This window comes from Oncorhynchus mykiss, chromosome 19 (assembly GCF_057628025.1).
Source record: "Oncorhynchus mykiss isolate SJ-2025 chromosome 19, ASM5762802v1, whole genome shotgun sequence".
NCBI classification, from domain to species: Eukaryota; Metazoa; Chordata; class Actinopteri; order Salmoniformes; family Salmonidae; genus Oncorhynchus; species Oncorhynchus mykiss.
Genome location: NC_143040.1, coordinates 18,219,134 through 18,243,784, shown reverse-complemented (window position 1 = coordinate 18,243,784; position 24,651 = coordinate 18,219,134). Strand labels below are relative to the sequence as shown.

The window sequence follows — 24,651 nt, the reverse complement described above, 5'->3', positions numbered from 1 at the left end:
CATGTTAATCACACACATGCTTCTGTAGGCTACGTGATGTTTAGGGTAGTAAGGCCCTCGGCAGGTTAACGTATTTTTCAGGATATGGACATGTTAAGCAATCTCCACATTAAGAAGTTCCCGTTCTTGTTGCATCATTTCTGTCATGTGTAACTATTGGCCCAGGCCCCGCCAGAGCTATACCAGAGGAGGGCACACACGGCCCTTCAACTGTCGCTTTAATAATTCCCAGAGACAAGCTTTAACAAAACGTACTGAACTGACTGGAGCATTAGGTGGCTATTGTTCCAGAGACAAAAGGACATTCTGTCCCCTAAAAACACCACTGAGGTGCAGAGAATGGGAGAAAAAAAAAAGTGTGCTTCATATGTAATATTGCATCACTCTCACCCCACAGTGGCTAACCTAACTGTTTTTTTGTGTGTTTTTGTTTTTGCATTTCAGCTCCCAAGAGGAAGACAGCAGACCCATATCTCCTTTCTACATAAGGTAGGTCCTGGTCTTGTTTTTGTCCTGAGAAAAGAGGTCGACAGGATGTTATTATGGAGATGTGGGGTCATGGGGCCTATCCGCTGTATTTCATGCCATCTCAATGCATTAACATAGGAAACAATAGGCCCACCAGAAAGAGGAGGGGAGGGAGGGGGCATGCTGTGCACATGCAAGCTGTCGTTGTTATGATGGTGGCAGTGTGAGCACGTGGTCTCTGGTCCAGCAAGACTTCCCGTAAAGCTGTAAAAACCAAAACATTTCCCTGATTTTGTATAGTAGTGAGAAGAAAGGGATCTCTCTCAACCCTGAGGTTGAGACTGACACCTTTTCGTTTATTGTTATCGTGCTGGTCATTCTGGATATTGACCTCTCCAACGGCCCTACACACTGTACTCCTGAAATTGTACAATTTAACATCTCAAATGAGATCAATTGTCATACAGTACATCCCATTGTTTCATACATCTGGATATTGATCCATCACTGTATTGACAAAGTATCTGAAGAAATAGGTACATAGCTTCACAAATATATCATATAACAGAACATTTCATGTTACTACATCTATAGTGCGGAACCAGATTCCCAACATAGTTTGACAATCCACTCAATTGTCACACCTCCACTTGATGGAAATATTCACCAAAACATATGAACTGCTTTGACACGCTGTCATACAGTGACATCAGACCAACATGGTTCTTAATGGAACCGGATCGTTCTAGTTTTGACACCTTGCCATACAGTGAGATCAGACGAACAAGGTTCTTAGTGGAATTTCTGGTTGAACCGGATCATTCTGCTCTGACACCTGATCTATGAGTCACCCTCCAGTCAGGCACCCCCCATGACATTTTATGGCATCACTTCCTGTTAACTTCCTGTTTGGCTGATACTGTAAACTCTAGTCATGTCAACTTTACCGCCTTCACCAGGTACTTTGAGGCACATTGAGTGTACCTGCTGAACTCTATATTAAGTTCATAAGCCTTGACACAGACCCTCATTCGGCCTTTTCTCCTTTGAAATGTACCCTAAACAGGTTTCATCCTTCACATATACCTAGTTATGTGTTCAAGACCGTGACCAGTAGCATACATCTGATATTTTCACAATGATTTCGCTCATCGATGGTGATGGCTCAGAGGCCATAATGTATATGATGATGAAGGATGCCAAACAGGGGTGGACTGGCCATCTGGCATTACGGGCAAATGCCAGATTGGCTGGTCCATTTTTAGCCCAGTGGGCCTGTCGGGGCCCTCAAGGGACAAATGGGCTGGTGTTGGGTAGGTTTGGGCAGTATCCAGATTTTCATACCTTTTCTGTACCATACTGGGTACGCACAAAACAATTTAGGCAACAGGGATCTTGACCCAGGAGGGGATTGAATGGCTCTGCTGTAACCAAGAAGCTTGATCTTGACATCTAGCAAGTTAGCAAACCAAATGCATAGCTGGAGCCCTGAGCTGGATATAATTTATTTGACACATCTTAGGTTTCTTCCAGTGGTATAGCACAGCCAGTATTTCCAAATACTCCGGTATACGGTATAAACGGTATATCGCCCAAGCCTAGTGTGGAGGCCTCGAGGATAAAAATGGGCCGGTATGGGGGTATCAAGTAAAAAATAAGGGCCGGTGTGTTAGAAATGCTAGGGACGATTTCTGGTCCCAGTCCACCCCTGATGCCAAAGACCTTGACACTACAGAGGAGAAACATTACCACAGTGACTGATGTTTACCACTACACAGCCTGTGATAGCCTGCCTATGTGCTAGACTGCCTATGTGCTACCCTGCACAGTAATTCTCTCTCTTCCTCACACAACATTCTTAAGTGAGTCATGCTTTCTAAGTAAGTCCAGCGTCTACTTGTTCTCCGTCACATACACACCGTGGGTACCACAGGATAGCTTAATCCTTTCCCAGTCAGAAACAGAGCTCACCTTTCAACCATGTTTCCTTTTTATGGTGATCAAATCCTGGCTAATAAGTGACTGTGGTGTAATACTGGATTAGTTGAATGGACGTTCATTTCCTTTTGAATCCCTGTAGGTTGGGCACACACCGAGTTGGAGGTGTAGGTTCTCATTTAATGTTTGGTCTGTTTCAAGCCCCCTGTAGAGTGACTCTGGGAGCTTTTCCTCTACGTTTACTGCCTTCTAGCGCACGTGTGTGTGTGTGGTGTGTGTGTGTCAATGTATGTGTGTGTCAGTGTGTACGTGTGTGTGTGTGTGCGTCAATGTTTGTATGTGTGGCTCCATGGAGATGCCTGTTGCCTGGTAACCCACCACTTGGACTGTTAGCTTAACATGGGTCACCCATTCCTTCTAGAACATCACATTCACTCTCTGACCCATAGACTATAAACATAACACTGCAAATACTCCTTTAAAGGTGCCCTATGCAGAAATCGCTCCGCCATTTCCTGGTTGCTAAAATTCGAATAGTTCGCTTAATTTCAGTTTGTGACAAAACAAGCATGTACAATCTTTGTACCATCTAAACCACTGTGAAATATTTTTATTTTACCTTTATTTAACCAGGCAAATCAGTTAAGAACAAATTCTTATTTTCAATGACTGCCTAGGAACAGTGGGTTAACTGCCTTGTTCAGGGGCAGAACGACAGATTTTTACCTTGTCAGCTCAGGGATTTGATCTTGCAACCTTTGGGTTACTAGTCCAACGCTCTAACCACTAGGCTACCTGCCACCCCACTGTGAAATATATTTTCCATAACCAAAAATATTGTACTTTCAGTTGATGTACAAAACCAAAAGTAAAACACGCAAAAACTAAACTTAAGCATGGGAAGCATAGAAATAGCGCGCACAGAACATCTACCGCTTCTTAGACTTGCTTTCAATGATAATTATATATTACAGCTTTTAATGGACTGTTAGCACTTCTAGTGCCTCTGACCCACTCCTATAACATGTTTAGCATAGCGTTCTCACTCACTCACTCACGCACTTGTTAGCTAGAGTAAAAGTAACATGGAACGTCCCAAATGGCACCCTACTCCCTATATAGTGCGCTACTTTTGACAAGGGCACTATAAAGGGAATTGGGTGTAGTTTGGGATGCAACCTTATAGCCTCACCGTCTAACCAGTTCATCTCCATAAAGACACGATGGAGCGCTCTGCCATGGAAGTAGATCCCCAGTAGGACATTTGTTGTGGTGCTTTGGTCTGTCACCATGACTACAGTATTGGAGCACAAATAGGTCTCCAATGATTGTAACCATGTTGATTATCTGACTCCAATTCCACCCTGTGGTTTGCTTTGAGTTATAATGATACCTACCCAAGGCCTAGTTATAATGATAGCTACTATTTCTATTTCTTCTTGTTGTTGGCTTGCCGGCTGATGGAAAAACTTTAAATGAACCTAAATGAATCATTGCTTATCTAACATGAAATAAGTGTTTGATATCATAATGCTCTCAGTCCTGGATTTGGATCTCTCTCTTGTCTCTGTTTTAAGATGGAGGTTCTGGATCCTGAGTCACAGTCTCTTATTTTGTTGACAGTCAAGAGAACCATGTGTGCTCCTCTTGTGGTAAGGGAAGGTCATGGCCAGGGGCCGACTGTTTGACAGTTCACGACCCACAGGGCATATTCATTGCACACCAAGCTGCATCCGAAATGGCACCCTATTCCCTATCTAGTGCACTACTTTGGACCAGAGCCCTATGGGTCCTGGTCAAAAGTAGTGCACTAAATAGGGAATAGGGTGCCATTTGAGACGCGCCCCAAGCCTCACCTCATTCCAGACTTGTTACATGTACGTGTCTAGAGTGGGCGGAAGGTTTTAATAGCTAAACTCAGTGGTACATATAATCCCTTTCCAGACAGTGATGTCATATCCTGGAATGGATTGGTAGCCTACCGGTACTTGCCCCCCTTTTGCCCGCTGCTGTGCCCGGACAGAGGCTACTTAGCATGGGGTTGGCATTCCCAGTCTCCTGGTTGTTACACTAGACTAGAGACTTCACATTGGGAGGTTTAGGTTGCATGTAAACAGGCTAACGACTGCTGCCCTTGTTGCAGGATAAATATGGCGCTGTCCAAAAGACACAACAGGAGACAGAATAGAATAGAACTTTATTGTCCATCTTGGAAGCGTTTGCATTATGAATAGGGTTAAATATTAAAGACCTGTCATAACATGCTTATTATGTACTTATTACCATATGTTTGATAAATACTAAGTCCTAACGATTCACCCCATCCCAAGGTAACTAGGATATCCAAATGATGTCTCCCTCTAATGGTGACCTTAACTTTATTCATTAAGGTTCCTTCCCTTGTCTTAAACATGTTTAAGCCATTGAAGGTGAGCATTTACTAAAGTCAGTTAAGATGCTGAACTGCAGTCAGGTCAAGACCCTGGTTAGGACGACGAACACTCACATGAGCTTCCCTGAGACGGTTTCTGATAGTTTGTGCAGAAATTATTTGGTTGTGCAAACCCACAGTTTCATCAGCTGTCCGGGTGGCTGATCTCAGATGATCCTGCAGGTGAAGAAGCCAGATGTGGAGGTCCTGGGCTGGCATGGTTACACGTGGTCTGCGTTTGAGGCCGGTTGGACGTATTGCCAAATTCTCTAAAACGCTAAAACAACGTAGGACGCGGCTTATGGTAGAGAAATTAACATTCAATTCTCTGGCAACAGCTCTGCTGGACATTTCTGCAGTCAGCATGCCAATTGCACACTCCCTCAAAACTTTAAACATCTGCAGTGTTGTGTGACAATACTTTTTAGAGTGGCCTTTTATTGTCCCCAGCACAAGGTGCACCTGTGTAATGATCATGCTGTTTAATCAGCTTCTTGGTATGCTACACCTGTCAGGTGGATGGTTTATCTTGGCAAAGGATACGTGCTCAACAAAAAACAATGATGTAAAGAAATTTGTGCACAAAATTTGAGAAATAAACTTTTTGTGCGTATGGGAGATTTCTGGGATCTTTTATTTCGACTTGTGAAACATTGGACTAACACTTTGTGTTTTATATTTTGGTTCAGTATATTTTGGTGTCAAAATGACCCATAGTACCTCGTGACATATGAAGTTATTTTTGGTTGTTCAAGCACTTTGTGACATCTGCTCATGTAAAAAGGGCTTTATAAATACATTTGATTCATTCATTTTAACCTTTCAAAATATTACGGTGTCCAACATCTTGGTGACACATTATGGGCCATAACATCTTGGTGACACATTAATACATGTTAGTTATTTTAACCCCTAGCATTTGGTACCAGATGTATATTTGGCTTTTCAACACTGACAGTGTCATCCATTTTAGTCAATTATTTTCGGGACATAGCGACATTTACCGTTAACCCAGTTTTAAAATAAAACCTTTGGCTAGAACTGAACGAGAATAGAACATGCCAGACTAAAAAATGTGTTGATTGTAAACATTTTGAAAAGTCATCAGAATTACCTCGCGATAATCAGATAAGCGATAAGCTTGGCTTCAATTCATCTCTTGTTTGATGTGACTGTTCATTGTTTTATGCTCTGTTTACACACTAACACCGTACACACACACTTTTCATCTATGTTCTAGAATCACTGTTTTAATCCCATATAATTACTCTGATCTCTCCTCCATCAGCTCTCTCATTTGTCCATCCTCACCTTGGCCCCCCACACACACACACACACACACGCGCTATCACTGTCAACACTGATGCTGATGGATGAGATGTAAGGAGAATATTGTGTATTGTTGGGTGCTCAGTACCCCCACACACAAGCTGAAGGAAGGAAGTCATGCTTGTGTGTATTTCTGTGAATTCCTCTGGTCTTTCCTGGTACTGTTGGAGCTCAAATAGCCTCTTATTGACATTGAAATGGATTGAGGAGTGTATTCTAGATTTGTATTAATAAGATGTAATATTCATATTTAGTAAGATACTGTATCTAGAGTATGGTGCCAAAGGCCATTAGTAACGACCTATATTCATGTTTTTGTTGAACTGAAAAATGTACGCCTGGCCTCAATAGCTGTGCTGACACTGCATGCTATCCCTTAAGGGAAGGTGGTAGTAGCCCATATCACTATCACCTGGTCTAGCAGACGCACTCACACAAACACACACACACACCACACAAACTGACACACACAGACACGTCAGATGAGAGAGGAGCTGGCAATCTGCTGCCACTCACTGTATTTAGGGCCTGTCATGTCCTCTTCATTAGGTGTGCGTGCTTGTGTTTGTGTGCACGTGCGTGTGTAACAATAGACTAATATTAAGGGGGAGACGTGCGATCACAGCTTACCGGTGACCATGGCAGCCAGCCACTTTGCTCCCAGAGGGCCTCCTTAGGAGCTGAATACGGCTGACGTTTTGACACACTCGCGCACACACACACACACAGACACATGTACATACATAACACACACACCCTGGCTGCCTGTGGTCAGCTACAGAGCCTTGGGGCCTGTGAGGGCTGCCTGTGGTCAGCTACAGAGCCTTGGGGCCTGTGAGAGCTGCCTGTGGTCAGCTACAGAGCCTTGGGGCCTGTGAGGGCTGCCTGTTCAGACCACCTGTCTCTCTGCTGTCTTAAAACATGCTCTCTCTCTCTTTCTTTCTTTCTCTCACTCTTTCTTTCTCTCCTTTCTTACTTTCTCTCACTCTTTCTCTCTTTCACTCTTTTCTTTCTTTCTTTCTCTCTTTCTCTCCCTTCTCTCTTTCTCGCCCTCTTTCCCTCTCTTTCTTTCTTTCTCTCACTCTTTTTCTCTCTCCTCTCTCTCTTTCACTATTTTCTTTCTCTCTCTCCACAGCAACCACCTCTCATCTGTCCGGTGTAGATCTGACCTGACTAAGTGAGTACACTGCCATTCTATATTATATACTCACTACGATGAACAGTTCCAGGAGGACATAGTGGTGACCATGCAGCATAGTTATATTATATACTCACTATGATGAACAGTTCCAGGAGGACATAGTGGTGACCATGCAGCATAGTTATATTATATACTCACTATGATGAACAGTTCCAGGAGGACATAGTGGTGACCATGCAGCATAGTTATATTATATACTCACTACGGTGAACAGTTCCAGGAGGACATAGTGGTGACCATGCAGCATAGTTATATTATATACTCACTACGATGAACAGTTCCAGGAGGACATAGTGGTGACCATGCAGCATAGTTATATTATATACTCACTACGATGAACAGTTCCAGGAGGACATAGGGAGGACCATGCAGCATAGTTATATTATATACTCACTACGATGAACAGTTCCAGGAGGACATAGTGGTGACCATGCAGCATAGTTATATTATATACTCACTACGGTGAACAGTTCCAGGAGGACATAGTGGTGACCATGCAGCATAGTTATATTATATACTCACTATGATGAACAGTTCCAGGAGGACATAGTGGTGACCATGCAGCATAGTTATATTATATACTCACTACGGTGAACAGTTCCAGGAGGACATAGTGGTGACCATGCAGCATAGTTATATTATATACTCACTACGATGAACAGTTCCAGGAGGACATAGTGGTGACCATGCAGCATAGTTATATTATATACTCACTACGATGAACAGTTCCAGGAGGACATAGTGGTGACCATGCTAGCATAGTTATATTATATACTCACTATGATGAACAGTTCCAGGAGGACATAGTGGTGACCATGCAGCATAGTTATATTATATACTCACTACGGTGAACAGTTCCAGGAGGACATAGTGGTGACCATGCAGCATAGTTATATTATATACTCACTACGATGAACAGTTCCAGGAGGACATAGTGGTGACCATGCAGCATAGTTATATTATATACTCACTACGGTGAACAGTTCCAGGAGGACATAGTGGTGACCATGCAGCATAGTTATATTATATACTCACTACGGTGAACAGTTCCAGGAGGACATAGTGGTGACCATGCAGCATAGTTATATTATATACTCACTACGGTGAACAGTTCCAGGAGGACATAGTGGTGACCATGCAGCATAGTTATATTATATACTCACTACGGTGAACAGTTCCAGGAGGACATAGTGGTGACCATGCAGCATCGTTATATTATATACTCACTATGATGAACAGTTCCAGGAGGACATAGTGGTGACCATGCAGCATAGTTATATTATATACTCACTACGGTGAACAGTTCCAGGAGGACATAGTGGTGACCATGCAGCATAGTTATATTATATACTCACTACGGTGAACAGTTCCAGGAGGACATAGTGGTGACCATGCAGCATAGTTATATTATATACTCACTACGATGAACAGTTCCAGGAGGACATAGTGGTGACCATGCAGCATAGTTATATTATATACTCACTACGGTGAACAGTTCCAGGAGGACATAGTGGTGACCATGCAGCATAGTTATATTATATACTCACTACGGTGAACAGTTCCAGGAGGACATAGTGGTGACCATGCAGCATAGTTATATTATATACTCACTACGGTGAACAGTTCCAGGAGGACATAGTGGTGACCATGCAGCATAGTTATATTATATACTCACTATGATGAACAGTTCCAGGAGGACATAGTGGTGACCATGCAGCATAGTTATATTATATACTCACTATGATGAACAGTTCCAGGAGGACATAGTGGTGACCATGCAGCATAGTTATATTATATACTCACTATGATGAACAGTTCCAGGAGGACATAGTGGTGACCATGCAGCATAGTTATATTATATACTCACTATGATGAACAGTTCCAGGAGGACATAGTGGTGACCATGCAGCATAGTTATATTATATACTCACTACGGTGAACAGTTCCAGGAGGACATAGTGGTGACCATGCAGCATAGTTATATTATATACTCACTACGGTGAACAGTTCCAGGAGGACATAGTGGTGACCATGCAGCATAGTTATATTATATACTCACTATGATGAACAGTTCCAGGAGGACATAGTGGTGACCATGCAGCATAGTTATTTCAGTCGTTTCAATGACAGCTGCGGAAGAAGCTTTGTCTGGTGCATATCGTATTTCTCAATAACATCCTCTCTCCCTCTATTTCTCTCTCCATCTCTCTCTCTAGTGTTCTGGAGAGGACCATCAGGTCGGCAGTGGAGCAGCATCTCTTCGATGTGCACATGTGCGGAGGAGGTCAAAGTACGACGGAGGATTCCGAGTGGACCGGGTGCTCCTCGTCGCCCGTGGTAACCCCGACGGCACGGCAGAGACGTCGACACCAGAGGGAGCAGGAAGAGGCTCAGAGACACCGGGACAGAAGCAGGTATGGACCATAGAATGAATCCTTACATAGGACATTTGTCTCACCCGATTGGTGTAGGATCTGCCTTTACTGTTGTTGATTGGTATATTTGGTCAATGGTCATCCTTTGTGAGTGTGTGAGTTGTTGCGAACAGAGTGACATTCTCAGCATCAACAATGGCAGTTTCCACCATTGGATTGACCAATATCAGTGCACTGGGAGACTTATTATGATCCGATGTCAAGTCTAGTAATTCAAACTCTATGCTTCCAATGGCCTCGCCTCTAGTGGTCATGTCCATTGGGGTTATAATGGAGTCTGGGGTCCTTGTGCTACCCAGCTAATCTTTGTTGATAGAGACCTGATGGAGCCTGGAGAAGCAGTGAAGACATGGATTAGCGGGCTACATTAGTGCAGCCACCCACCCATACAACGTCAATAAGACAAGTCCACTGTACTCTGTAAATAGAATTAGTGCACATTCTAAACATGGCGTTAGCCTGGGTACAAGGTATAAGTACGATGACCTTGTCATTTGTAACCCAGGCCGCTTTGTTACAGAGAGAGAAAGGGAGAGAGTCGGTTTGATTCCTCCTCTTCTTTTCTTTCTCTCCATTTGAAAACAGATCCTCGTCTCTGAGGGAAGGAGACATCAACAAGGAGAACATCCCAGCGGCCGGCAGCGTTAGCAGAACTGTCAGCTGTGGCGTCAGCGTAGGTGAGGAAGGAGTCTGGAGGGACTACCAGACTAGCCAGGGAGGGCTCCACCACGAGGGTCCCAGACCCAGGAAGCCTAAACACTGCCACCAGAGCCCCACGCTTGGCCAGCTTAGTGACAACCAGGACCCCCACGCGGTAAGTCACTCTCTCTCCTCTCTTTCTTTCTCTGTCTCTCTCGCTCCTTCTCATTGCAGATGTGTGTCTATTGTTGCCATTTCATGCAGGTCCCTTGTTGAATTCAGGTGGAGGTCAAACATTCAAAACAGCACATCTAAGACAATTACTTCCAGTTTACCAAATCTCTGAAGCAAACTTGTTTACTTATTTTGCGGTGCACGCTCATCATTTATTTTCATAGTGTCATGTTTAATACTCCCAAAGAGCAACCTGACCCTTTAAGTTCCCTGGACCCTGGTTCTCATAATCCTCGCTCTTCTTCTCCCACAAAACATTGTGATGCAGACAAGGTCTACGCCACTGTGGTGTTTTTCACTTCGCTGGTGTGACGTCTGGCTTACCACCAACCCCCGTCTACTCTTAATGGCTGCTATGAGTCACTGCTGAGTAATTGGTGATGTTTCACAAGAACTGCTAAATCGGGGACAGCAGAGAGATGGAGGTAGATAGAGAACATTGGCATAAACATCAGCATAGCCGCCAATGGCTGGATTCCTAATCAATCTTACATAGGCTTAAGAGGCGCGTGATAGGCCAGGCAGCGTGCTCTAGCGCTTCGCTAAATGCGAAGCAACCTCCCTCCCTGGAACACTCTAAATTGCAGGGCAGCGCGTTAACAAGGTTCACTGAGGTTCAATTAGCATTTGCTTTTGAAGAAGAGGAAGGAACACATGTACTGTGTTGTTGTGTAGCAAGGGCTTGTTGTCGTTCAGGGTTCGAGACCGTCATGTTCAGAACAGTGTTTTGTTTCGGAGTTAAGGTAATAACTGCTTACCTCAGTGACGTTGTCTATGTGTGCAAAATAAATGCATAGCAAATTAAGAAAACATACCATTTCAGGTGTGTCGCAATATGATATTGGACTCTTGGAAGGCTGAATTTGATATTCAAAACGTAGGCCCTCACGGCATATTTTAGTATGTTTCATTATGTCTCATTATGCTGGAGGGTATGGGATTGTCTACCTCAAGTCATTACATCATTGTCTCAGAAATATGCTTCCAAACTGCTGGCGAACTAAACCAGGTTCCACAGTATTTTAATATTGCTAATTGAGATGCAGCCTCGGTATGTATCAAATGCAGCAGAGAATCCTTTGTCAGCAAACAGTTACCTGCCAACAGCTTAAAGGGTAGTAAGTCATGCCCCGTGGCTCATCACCAATGATACGGCCCTTAATACAGAGCGTATCTTAGTTCAAAGTCACAAAGACTTTGGGCGGTGCTGGAATAGGCTCAGGCCCCAGTAATATTGGCTACAGGGCCGATCTGCTGTCTTCACTGCATTAAATCTTAAGTAGTCGCGGCACTTCCTCATCTATGAATATAAGTTGATTGATTATTAACGTCGACAGACACACTCGTCTCATCAATATCCCAGGCTAATGTATAGCCTAGGTCGGCTGAAGCGTGTGTCTTATCCCAGGGATGAAAATAGATTCCTCGGCTTCACGTTAAAAAACAAACACTTCGAGGGACAGACAGGGTATAGCTAGACCTTTAGGGGCTTTTCCATGCCATCTCAACCAATCAGTGTATTTCTTTTTACATCAGCAGATGTCACAAAGTGCTCATACAGAAACCCAGTCTAAAGACCCAAAGATTGAGCAATGCAGATGTAGAAGCACGGTGGCTAGGAAAAACTCCCTAGAAAGGCATGAACCTAGGAAGAAACCTAGAGAGGAACCATGCTCGGAAGGGTGGCCAGTCCTCTTCTGACTGTGCCGGGTTAAGATTACACACCTGTGTTATGTAAGAGATGAGAAGACACCTGAAATCCTGGCATACATACTGTAGTGACGATGTCTTGACCTTGGCTGGCAGGACAGGGAGTGACTGACAGAGGGGGTTGGCTGATGTAACAGGAGGGTAGCTACTGTAAAAGACCTGGGCTCAAATAGTATTTGTTTTCTCTCGAATACTGCTAGACGGTCGGGGTTTGCACTTTTGGGACGGTTCTATTACTTCTGTTGCTCCAAGCAAGCTCAATCAAGTGCACCGAATCTACTTTAACAAAAACAAATAACATTGGAACCCACATCTGGTAGGCACTCTAGCAGAGCGTGCACAAAACCCATGGGGAGTCATTAAGGCCCTACAAAGCCTCCGAGGGTTAGTCCCGGAGGTGTCATAGTGTACAGAACACCACAGCCCCATAGAACAGTACACGCTGTACACTACATCCCCTCGTTAGTTGGTGTGACCCACCCCACTCCACCACCTGTTCTGGAACCTGTTTCTATAACCAACTGGTGATTTGACTCATTCAGCTTTTCTTTCTCTGTGGTTGTTGTTGTGAGAGGTCTCGCAGTTTGGAGAAATATGTTTTTAAATAGATACATATGAATAATGTGATATAAATGTGTTGCTAGATTTGATATGTGTTTTATTTATCTAATGGCCAGGGCAAACAGAGTAACAAATCCTGTGTAATTGTGTAAACCGGGTCTCGGCACACTGTTTATGTCAAATGTTCTCCAAACATAATTTCCCTGAAAAAATGTTTTTGCTCCAGACATAGATGTCTGATGGAAGCATGTCAGGATCAGCGTTGCACATTGATGCATACCGTTAGAGAGAGAGTAATAAAATGTTATGTATTCTATTTTATACAGCTAAAAGAATGCATATCAAGAGTACATGACGAAGCCGGGACAAACAACATGGAGTCATCAGACAACCGGTAAGCATTGTGACATTTGATCACCCTTTAAAATGCTTGTAACTACTACTGACCATTTTTCACCTGTTAATTTAGATAGCAAAGTTCTCCAACAGAAGTAGCTAATACCGACCATTGTCACTACTTAATCTAGATACTAAGGCAGTGTTTCTCAAACTCGGTCCTCGGGACCCCAAGAGGTGCACATTTTTAGATTTGCCCGAGCACTACACAGCTGATTGAGATAATCAACTGACCGTCAGCTGTGTAGTGCTCGGGTTAAAAAACTAAACGTGCACCTCTTGGGGTCCCGAGGACCGAGTTTGGGAAACAGTGTACTAAGGTAATGTGACACTTATTTAAAGAAGGATTGTTGTGTTGCTAAGGCTCCGACGGACTCCCTGAGGCCTGGTCCCATTGTGTCACAGCACCTGTCTTTATCGGGCAACATTTATTTAACTACGTTTTTAATCCGATAGACTTGAGAGAATGCCGCTGACATTGGGGAGTTAGGGGGCGAGAGAGCATTCCTAAACTCAACTCGGCACGCTGTTCTACAGGCTCCTGGCTGGGTGGAAAGCACCCGTGTCCTTGCTAGGGTGTGATCCTCACATGAGGAAAGGTGACGCAACATGTCTATGTTTTCACCCCTCTATCAGAAATGACAGTCAAAGAAAGGACCCCAGTCTTCTGACTCCTTCATGGGTGAGTTGAGTGTCTCTCTCTCTCTCTCTATTCTCTCACACTCTCTCTCCTCTCTTTCTCTGTCTCTCTCTTTATTCCCTCTCTTACTCTCCTCTCTCTTCTCCCTCTCCTATCTCCTCTTTCTCTCACTGAAATTCCCTGCATGTACATGCTAGATCTCCTAGGCTTCCTGTGTTCACACTGCTTGCGGAAGATAGGGCCAGAGTCTCTCAGTAGACTAGGTGATTGTTTGGGAGTGTAGGGGTCTGAGGGAACATCTAGAGTTTGTTCCTGACCAATGAACAACTGGAGCAGATAAATGAGATACTATTTTGGTCCACTCACTGCAATGTGGAACTACCACATCTCTGCTAGTCAAAATGTTGCAGCCAAACATCTTCTCTTTAGGGGAAAAGCAAACATACCTTGGAGAGATTGACAGCTAAGCAACAATGAATCACTACTATTGACACAATATGGAAAGAAGTAGAAAAGAAACCAAAACAAAGTTTGAGCTGTTCCTTGAATGAAAATCGACCACACAAAAAAACGACTTATCCACATGTCTTGATGGGAAATGCTGTGAACGTTTTCCACTGCAGCTCTGTATCACTTCAGAATGTGAAGCACTGTGTAGCTATTCAAAACATCAGAAGCAGCTGAAGCTATTTAGCATAGTGATAAGGTCATAGTTGCTAAGGTGGTATACAGATGGAAACAGTCCTATGTAATCTACTGGTCCATCTGCTTTCTAGTACAGTAGGCTACTCTGTTACACTTAACTTACACTAAGCTTAACTTACACTTAACTTACACTGTACACACACACACACACACACACACACTTACACTTAACTTACACTTAACTTACACTGTACACACACACACACACACACACACACACACACACACACACAGTCCAGATGGGTCTTAGTGACACAATTCTCTGTCTCCACCTCCTCCACATTCACCACCTCAGAACAAGCTGTACCCACTGAGATGCAGTCTGTGCCTGGCATAGTGGCACGGCGTCTTTGTGCCAACCTCTCTGCTGGTTGTTGGTGTCAGATCAGAGGTGGTGGCATGAGGGATCCCAGCACCTAGTGACATCAGAGCGTACTACTGACAGCAGGTCCAATTAGTGTACTAAGTAGATTAGTGCTCTTGATCGGTCTACTAAGACCCGAGGCTGTGTTCCCTAGGGGCGCTGGTCAACAGTAGTGAACTATGAAGGGAATTTGGGATGCAGCCAAAGGCAGATGGATGTCTTGACTAGATGTATTGTTTTAAAGCATATTTTTAACGGTATTGTTGAAGCTCAGTTTTATGTTGTCTGTTTAAACTGTAACTAAAGTTTACTGTTCTTCAAAACAAAGACAGCCTTCTGGTGTTTCAGTCATTTGCACGATGGAACGCTTCTTCATCCGTATGTTGCTTGTTATCCTAGAAGCAACTCAAGTCGACGTGAAAGATGTGAGAAACATGTTAATTTGACCTGTTTGGCTTTCACATCGTCATAAAACGTTTTTGGACAGAGTCTTTTACAGCCTTGGCTTTAGTGGTGGCCTCGGTCACCACACACTCTGAAGTGTATCATTGTGTGGCATGCCTGAGCCTCTTTAACCTGACGACACCTAGAATGGCTTCTAGAGCTCACTGTTCCATTGTGTGTGCGTGCGTGCGTGCGTGCGTGCGTGCCCCCACATTCTCAGCCCTGTCCCCAATACTTCACACACAGTCCAGGGCCAGTGGAGGTACAGGGAGTAAGGACTGGTTTAAGAGATTAAAGACTTCCACACATCAGTTATGGACCACTTAAACCAGTACAGATCAATGGGACCTGGAATGTAACTGTACAAACAAGTCTTTTGTCTTTATCTGTAATGCCTACTGTACTGCTTAGTACCCTGTCGCAAAAGACATTTCAACTGTCAAAGGGATCGTATTTGTTTGGATGAAGGCTTGGACAGCATGTCAATTTGAGCAACCCCTCCAAAAAAAAACAAACATGACGCTTACTTGGTGGAGATTCTGATTTCTTGCATCTGTATAATATTGTAAAAATCTCAGGATTGTACTGTAGTAAAAATGGATCACAAAAATGTGGGTGAAGTGGGTTATTGCTCGTGTGTGTGTGTGTGCGGGTTCTAGCGTACGTGTCACTTGTGGCTGTGTATCAAGCCTCCTCATCCAATGTCATGCTACCCTCCCAGACGAGCCCCTTCTCTCCACCCTGTCTGTGTCTGTCATTACCACCCCAGCCTCATCCTCCTAAATCCACCATGTGTTTGTGTGTCGCCTGTCTATAAAACCCCTAACACACAGATTAACAATGGAAAGAACACCCACTGTGGGACAAATCCAAGCCCAAAGCCTGAGCACAACATTGTGGAACGTTCAGATAGAAATATATTTAGTAGAACAGATATGTCTTTCACTGACATTTAGAGTAAAGGAATCATACTAGCTATATTTATTCATACAATTTCTATCTGCAATGCTGAATGCTAGTACCCTGGTCTCCCTCTGCATCACACTACCCAGGGCGACTAGTGATGATGTAATGTGATCAGTAGTTGAGTTGTGCTAGGACAAAGGATTATAGTGCAGTAGGTTATGTACAGTCAGTGTGGCAGTGATATTTACAGCCAGGGTAGTGGTCGCCGCGGTTAAGCTGTTCTGTCTTCTAGTGAGTCTGGGTTAATCCTGAAATGATTGGGACTGTATACAGATGTTTATATTTCTGTTGTGTGTAGTATTTTCCATAGACTTGTTGATAGAAACATTTGCTGAAAATGACTACTGTGATGGTACATGAATACTTTTTAAAAAAAGTAATAGTGTGTATATACAGTACCAGTCAAACGTTTGGACACACCTACTCATTCAAGGGTTTTTCTTTATTTTTACTATTTTCTACATTGTATAATAAAAGTGAAGACATCACAACTATGAAATAACACATATGGAATCCTGTAGTAACCAAAAAAAGTGTTAAACAAATAAAAATGTATTTTATATTTGAAATTCTTCAAAGTAGCCACCCTTTGCCTTGATGACAGCTTTGCACACTCAAGGGTGGCTACATTGAAGAATCTCAAATATAAAATATTACACTTTTTTGGTTACTACAGGATTCCATATGTGTTATTTCCTAGTTTTGATGTCTTCACTATTATTCTACAATGTAGAAAATAGTAAAAATAAAGAACAAACCTCGAATGAATAGGTGTGTCCAAACTTTTAACTGCTACTACATATCATATCGTTTTGATATCGTTTTTATTGTCATTCTTACAGCAATGTGATCATTAACCGCAATACGGATGATGATTAATGTGACTGAAAAAGATTGAGTCAAACCTATCATTAGCTCGTCCATGTGTGAAACGTGATTTGATCACATTACATTTCTAGTCCTTTCTCTGCATAACATCTAATGGGGGGGGGGCGATGCTTTGAAAGTATTTGATTAATTTGTATGTCAATGACCCCTTTGGCGGTATCAAGGGGGACTAGTTTCAGTGCCCGGAAGAGATCTGCATTGCAGAAATGACATCGGGTGAATTGTTGCGTAAGAAGTAGTGTGCTTTGAAACAGTTGAAGGAAGAGAGGGCAAAGAACACGTTTTGTAGCAGTGTTGTCCTTCTTTGGACGTCTTTGACCCTAGTCCACCTCAAGGTAATCAGCTCTTTCTTCACAACTTCAGATGTAGTCAAGAGGCTTCTATTGTTTGACCTCACAGCCTGTTAATGGCCCCCATATCAATCATATGAACCTAAATGAGTTGTCATTGATTATGGGGTTGAGTAGTAGTTGTTTTCCTTCTGAAGTGTTTGTTTGCTTGTGTTCTGTAACATGAGGTGCTTTTGAATCTGAGAGTCACTCGCTTTTTTAGAACTAGGGTTAGATTACTTTTGACGGTGTCCTGTTACACACAGTGTGTGTGTGTGTTCCAGCTACACGCATGTTTGCAAAACACACACACACACACACTGTGTGGCCGCAATTCACTTTCCTAGTAAACAATGGTAGTGTGCTCCTTGACTGAAGGGTAGGAAAGGCGAGATTAAGAGTGAAAAGGAAGGACATTTTGAGATTCAGATTCAGAGTGTTTAAATGTGCGCTGTTACATGGTCTAGGGTCCCCAGCGTTGGATAGCTGGGTGACTGGGACAAATTCCAACTATCAGTCACATCAAAGCTATTTGCCAGTCAACAGCTGAGAGCACTTGATAACTCCCTATCATTGGCATTACAGTAACGTTCACCTTTCACCTCTGCCCCCCCCCCCCCCAGTTACACAACACCCTCAATGGCAGTTCCTTTTATAGGTGGCATTTATGAGGCTGGGGCAGTTTTAATCCCTGATCTGTTCCTAAAATAACTCTGTCCCACGCCTAGGCAGAGGCTAGAGGGGAAGTGCAAAGTCCTGTCTGTTTTGGACGCACGCCCTGCCTGCATGACCCACCATCTGAATTCACTTTCGGTAATGGTGAGGGATTGTTAACGTTTTGCTAGGCTGGCATCTGATAGGATGTTTGAGTGCTATGGTCAAAAAGCTTCCATTTGGTTGTGCATTGAAAAGGGCTAAGAACGGGGGAGATGTTGAAAGAGTATTTGATTAACAACGACAGAGATACAGCGTACAACGACAGAGATAATGGTATTTGCAGATAAGGGGGAGGGAAGGTGAAGAGGGTAGAAAATGATTGGGAGAGAGGGGGGGGATTCGGAAGAGGGAAAGAAAAACAATAGAGAAAGAGAGCACAGGAGAGGAGGAAAGGCGAGAGCCCAAAGAGGAAGAGAGAACTCCTCCATGCTCCAAGGCAAGGATGTCTTTCTGCAGCAGAAGAGAGGGGAAAAAAAATCTCTGCCTGTGTGCTGGCGTCTGGCGAATAATCTGCTTGCTTTTCTTTGCCATACCTCCTTCTCTCCCTCCTCCTTCTTTTCCTCCTCCTTTTCTCCCCCTCCCTTCTGCTCTGGCTACTGTGAGACAAACCACTCCAAAGGATCAGTGCATATGCACAGAGAAAGAGAGAGGAAGGGGTGGGAACCCAGAGGGAAAAGAGGAGGGGCAAAACCTCATACACACACACACACACACACACACGAGACAGACACGCCCGGTAGACCAATCAGGAGTGTTGTCACCCCCCCTGCAAGGGCTGTGGTAGGCTGGGCCAGGCAGAGGCAGCGTATGGCTGAACTTAAGGAGCATGCTCACTCCCAGCCCTTGTTGTTTTGTGTCTCTCCATGGTTGTGCAGACACGACTCAGTAGTATGAAGATCCAGGAGCTGCCTAGTAGCTGTGAAACGGCCGACAGGAAGGGGGTCAACGGCCGGAGTTCGGACCAGGAATGTGGCGAGGACGTACCCCGCTTGGACCTGTCGGCGCTGACCGACGATAACAACTGGGGAGGTAAATCTTCAATCCCCCCCCCCCAGCCTTCCCCCCCCCAGCCTTCCCCTCTTCCACACACTCCCTCAGTCCTTCCCTTCCTTCTAGGCAGCACATGGGTGTCTGGGTGGCAGCTGCAACCCTCCTGCTCCCTCTCCTCCTCCTCTTGTTGTGGCTCCTTCTGTGTCTTCAAGAAGAGTTATGGACTCAGATGCTCTTAAAGTCTCTCGGCTTCTATATCTGGAGAAGCTGCACCATTACTGAAGGTGTTGTGCTTGTGTACACAGCTTGGCACAGCATATTGCATTTAGATCTTTTTTTTGCCTTTTTGACAAATGTAGCTCCTGTTTCGTCAGACCACATGGAGTGTTTTTGTTTACAAGTGATGGGAACAGCATAGAATATTGTGTTGCCGTGCTGCTACCATGAGTTATTGAAGAGTGAAAGAGTGAGTATTTACGGTTTGCACATGCTGCTGGCATGTTTTGCCTTTTGTTTGGCAGTTATTGGGCAGTTTGTGGGTTGTGAATAGCTTCCAGATTGCTAACGACAATCATTAAAGGGGAAGATTACAGGTGAAAAATACTGTACTGTTTAAGGGGCGTTGAGGTTTTATCTTTTCTTATAGGGATTGACGTTGATCTTGTTTGATATGGTCTGGATGTATTGTCTTCCCATTGATATTGCAAACACTCCTGGCGTTTAGTTTTTCTAAGTGCGTATGGTGTGTGTGTGTGCCTGCATGATTAGATTAACCCTAGGAACAATATGTGTGTGTGTGTGTGTGTGTTCATTAAGGTTGGATTTCAACTCTGCACATGGCATTGGATGTAAGCAATGAAGTGTGTCTATTTGTTTATTCATGCCAAGGTATCGAATCTCATTGGTCATGCATAGTTTATACAGAATTAGACAGAGGTATTATATTATTGATTAGTCTATCATGGGCAAGTCTGCTTATTATATTTTAGAGAGAAAGAAATGTAAGTCAAAAAGGACCTTGGAGAGATTTTCGCAGCCATTCAAAATGTTCAATGTCTTTGTTAAATAACTGCAATACAGTGGATTTTGGGGGGATTAAACCATGTCAGAAAAGAGTTTGATATTAGAAAATAAATATTTTATTTTTTCTGTAAGCTTTTAAACCATGGTGCAACAGTTGTTGGCAGTATGTTGTTGAGTGGGATTGGAGTATCAGGAAGGAAAGGCTGTTAGATGCTGCACAACTTGTCTGATTGTTTTTGTGAGAGATTGTGAAAGTAAGGTGGGAGGAGTTTGAAAAAGTGTGTTTTTGTACACTAGTGAGACTGAATGCAGAGTTGTTAGATTGCTTATGTTTGTTTGCACAGGGCAAGTTACCTGAAAGAAGTCCACTTGCAGTTTCAGACTTGAAGGGACATGCATGGGCACCATTTTTTATAGTAACATGAGCATTGGATACTAAATCATTTCCTGTGTGGTTGCTCGGTGCAGGCTGCAGTCGTGCCAAACGCAAACTGCCTAACCCCAATGGAAATAGGTCACACCTTAAGGAAAATATTGTTCAAACATTTCCTTTGGATTCAGTATTTCTTCCAACTCAAACAGCACTGTTTGTCTTGAATTGTGGTCTCTAGTACAGTACAGTACCAACTGAGCAAAAAGCACTCAGACGCCCTCTAGTGGTAGGGCTTGAGACATGTTTGTCCTATTCGGCTAAGGAGCACTGTGTAAGCCTGGTGCTTAGTCCTTGTTTGCTCCAAAGTGAGTGTGATAGACAGATAAATATTCAGGTAGTGTATGTCTGCATAGAAATGCTAACTTATGCAGTCAGTCAGGGCTGCAGCCAATGTGGGTTTGGTGTTAGGGGCTTTGGCAGTGCAGGCAGCGTGTGTGTGTGTTTACACACGCACATAGTGTGTGTTTTCTGGAGAAAGAGAGAGGTATCACCAGGTGTTGTTCTCTCACAGCCAGGAATGGAAGGATGAGGAGAGGTGAGGGAGGACAAAACCAGACTTTGTTCAGTTTTGATGTCACAGTCCGCGTGTTGCCTGGCACAACAGAATCCCATGCCACAGGAGGTACCTAAAGCATAATGCTTTAGACTCCTCTGAGCTACTGAGAGTTACAACTCCCAGGGGAGTGCTTATGATTGACCGTGACATGGCATTCCCATATCACAAGAAGCATTTCTCCTAGACGCAGGCAAGGCAATCGGAACGCTTGGATCTTTTGAAGCCAGAGGAGCAAGGCTAGTCAGAGCTTGGGTTTTCAGTGTTGGATTAAACGGCAGTGAACTTGAGTGATATTCGGAGTCTTTTTGTCTGGCAGTAGGTCCTTTCTCTCCCCTTTAAATATAGAGCCATGAGACTAAGAGCGTTTTTGTTATGCGTAAGGTATTTGTAAGTACCTGTGTCCTGTAGAGGGGATAAGCAGGAAAACAGATGAGGTTGTTGCAATAGGAATGGATGAGGTAGTGATGGTTGGGACGGTGGATGGTACAGTGGCATGAGACGTTTTACCCAGTGCAGCCTGTGCCAACTGCAGTCATGGTGAGCAGATATTTGCTGTGTGCCAGCTCCACGTACATAGAGCTAGTTAGAGTAGAGGACTTGTCTACCACTGTGTAATGTCTCTGTCATTGGGAATGATGCACTATGATTCTCATTTCACCTTTCGCATGCAACAGAGTGACCGGGCTGGATCTTCTTTTCCTCCCTCCATCTCACCTTATTTTTCTCTTTTCCTCCCTCCCTCCCTGCCCCTATCCCATCTCTTCTCTGTCCTCCAGATTCCCCATTCTTTAGCGCCCCTTTCCTTGATTTCAAAAGTGCTTTCCAGTCGAGTTATTATGAGGGTAAGTGGCATTCTGGCTGGCAATGGAACCGGCACTTGTCTTGCCTTGATACAAATAACCCATTAGAGACAGAACAGAGAGGAAAAGGGCCAAATGCCTGTTGCATGACCTTTTACTACTGCATGGCAACATCACTACAGTGATTGGGCTTATTCTGCTCCCAACCAATCACATCCCAACCTTTAGGGGCATGACAACATGGCATACCTCAACTACAATGGGCTGGATGCTGTGCTGGTTGATTTAAAGACCTCATTTGAAATACCATGGTGAATGCCCTAATGGCTGCTTGGCTGTGTAAGCTAACATAATAGGTTAAAACACGTTGAATTGTTTGAGAGGTTGACCTGCTGCTCACTGTCATCTAGTAAACCCATACATAGCAGTGTTGATTGGATACATTGTGTGAGGCAACCTTCTGCCTAGGGAGACTAGGCTACTGCTCCCGCGCCTCCCGCGCCCCAGGCAGTCCCGACATGCCTTGAAAGACCGTGTAAAACCGCACGTAGTCCTATAGTAGCATACCGCGCACACACTAAGTACCTTCCAAGCCAAAACCTCCATGACCCAAGCCATACTTCATAGCCTAAGTCTCAGTTATGTAATTTGTGTTTATGAATTATTATCGGGGTGACAGTTGTCCTTTTTTTGTAAACAAACTCAGATAGTTTGTCAGTATTAGACAGCTACTGGTATGTAGTTACAATATCTAAGGAAAACCTAGTACGTACTATTATAAAAAATTGCATTTTACAAGTCGAGTTAGCTATGAACGTTACAGCAGTAAAATGTAATTAGAATTTAGTCACAACTATACTGCGGTATATGTATAGCGCCTTTATCTGCTTTGTCACTTGCAGTGCAAACACTCGTCTGGAAAATTCGCAATCAAAAAGGTGCAATTGTAAACTCAACATCTAACATCTAAGACGAAAAAAAAAAATGATAGGCAGCTAACTCCGGCAAACTCTCCATATTTGCTAGCAATGCGCGTTGGCTTGCCAGCTAAACAACTAGCCGTATAGCAGCAGACAGCTAACGTTAGCTGGCTTTCGTGATTATTGTCTAGTCCAGCATGCACTACTAGTCGTGCTGAGTGAGGAGTCTATGGGTGCCTTCGTAAATTCCCTCTGATTACTCTTGATTTCAGAGCACTCTCGTCTGAGTTTGCCAGAGCGCAGAATAACTGATGAATTTATGAACGCTCAACACTCGTTGAATATGGCTGGTGTCAGTAAACGTTGTCAAACTAAAATCGTAATTAAATTGTTGCCGGCAGTACAGTTAGTCACCAAACGCTCCGGATAACATGAATTCAGTCTAACCAGCTCTGCTAGGTCGAAAAAAATGTCAGAATGAGGTGTTCTCTCATTTATGTCTGGAAGTAACTAGCAAGCTAGCTAACTTTAGCCAGTTAGCGTGGGTGCTTGACTGCCGTTGTGAGGTCAGAACGCTCAGATCAACCCCACTCCTCGGCCACAGCGTCCAGTGTGCGATCTGATCGCTACGAAAGCGAAACGCTCTGAATTAACGACGAGTGCATTCTGGCACTCTAAAGTTAATTTACGAACGCACTGTATACCCTGTAACACGGTCCAGATACCAAGTGTTAGGCCACACACTATAGGAACATATTCTCAATCCCTTAGGGTTTCCACTAGTTATCACAACCACAAAGTCAAAATCGGCTACAGTGGTAACTAGTGACGACCAGCAGATAGGCCTATGTGCGCGAGAGAATATCAACAATATGCCTCAAAATTTACCTGGGAAATTCGACCTGCAATTTGTAAACAAAACTGTTGTAGGACTACTATTGGTAAAAACGTCATTTTGAAGTGACACAAATGGCAAATTAAGCGTTTATCTATCAATTTCGAGATATGTTAAACCAACAAAAAAAAATGCTTTTTTTATTTGGAAATTCGAACCCAAATCGCTTCCCATATGAGTCCCTATCCCCCCCCCCCCTTCTTCGAAAAACATGCATGTGCAGCTACAGGGTGTGTGTGTGCACGTGATCAAAGAGTGATTACTGAATTCTGATGTTTCTAAATGTTTACATTGGTGATATGGAAACCTGACGTTGTTATTGCTCTCACCATCCCTTCTGGCTATGTTACCGTTCGTTACCTCTCCAGTGTGCAGTGTAGCCTACATGGTCTCCTTTATTCCTGTGGTACAATACCGTGGTTTCTCTCACGTCCACACAAACGCACGTGCAGTAGAACAATCCTTGGCTGAGTTTTGTATTTACAATGCTGTTGTGTGGTGGTGGCTTAGGCTCTCTGAAATGAAACCTTCCCTCCTCTCCTAGCAACAACAGCCTGTGTGTTTCACTGATCTGTGATACAGTACAACTCCCGCTGTGGGTACAATGCCGTGGTCTTTCTCTCTCTCTCACATGCACAG

At 43.8% G+C, this 24,651-nt stretch overlaps 1 protein-coding gene across 3 annotated transcripts in view; it reads left to right on the top strand.

Annotated features, from left to right (window-relative positions):
• LOC110498428 (protein FAM13A) overlaps window positions 1-24,651 on the top strand; it is an 83,079-nt gene that overhangs the window by 49,561 nt on the left and 8,867 nt on the right. For 2 of the 3 annotated variants that reach the window (XM_090210340.1, XM_090210339.1), the window contains exons 9-15: window positions 445-489; window positions 7,302-7,343; window positions 9,584-9,781; window positions 10,388-10,616; window positions 13,273-13,340; window positions 13,979-14,024; window positions 19,271-19,424. In XM_090210340.1, coding sequence (XP_090066466.1) covers window positions 445-489; window positions 7,302-7,343; window positions 9,584-9,781; window positions 10,388-10,616; window positions 13,273-13,340; window positions 13,979-14,024; window positions 19,271-19,424 — 782 coding nt within the window. Of the gene's footprint in view, window positions 1-444; window positions 490-7,301; window positions 7,344-9,583; window positions 9,782-10,387; window positions 10,617-13,272; window positions 13,341-13,978; window positions 14,025-19,270; window positions 19,425-22,173; window positions 22,240-24,651 lie in introns of all 3 variants that reach the window. The other variant, XM_090210338.1, reaches the window with a different exon arrangement.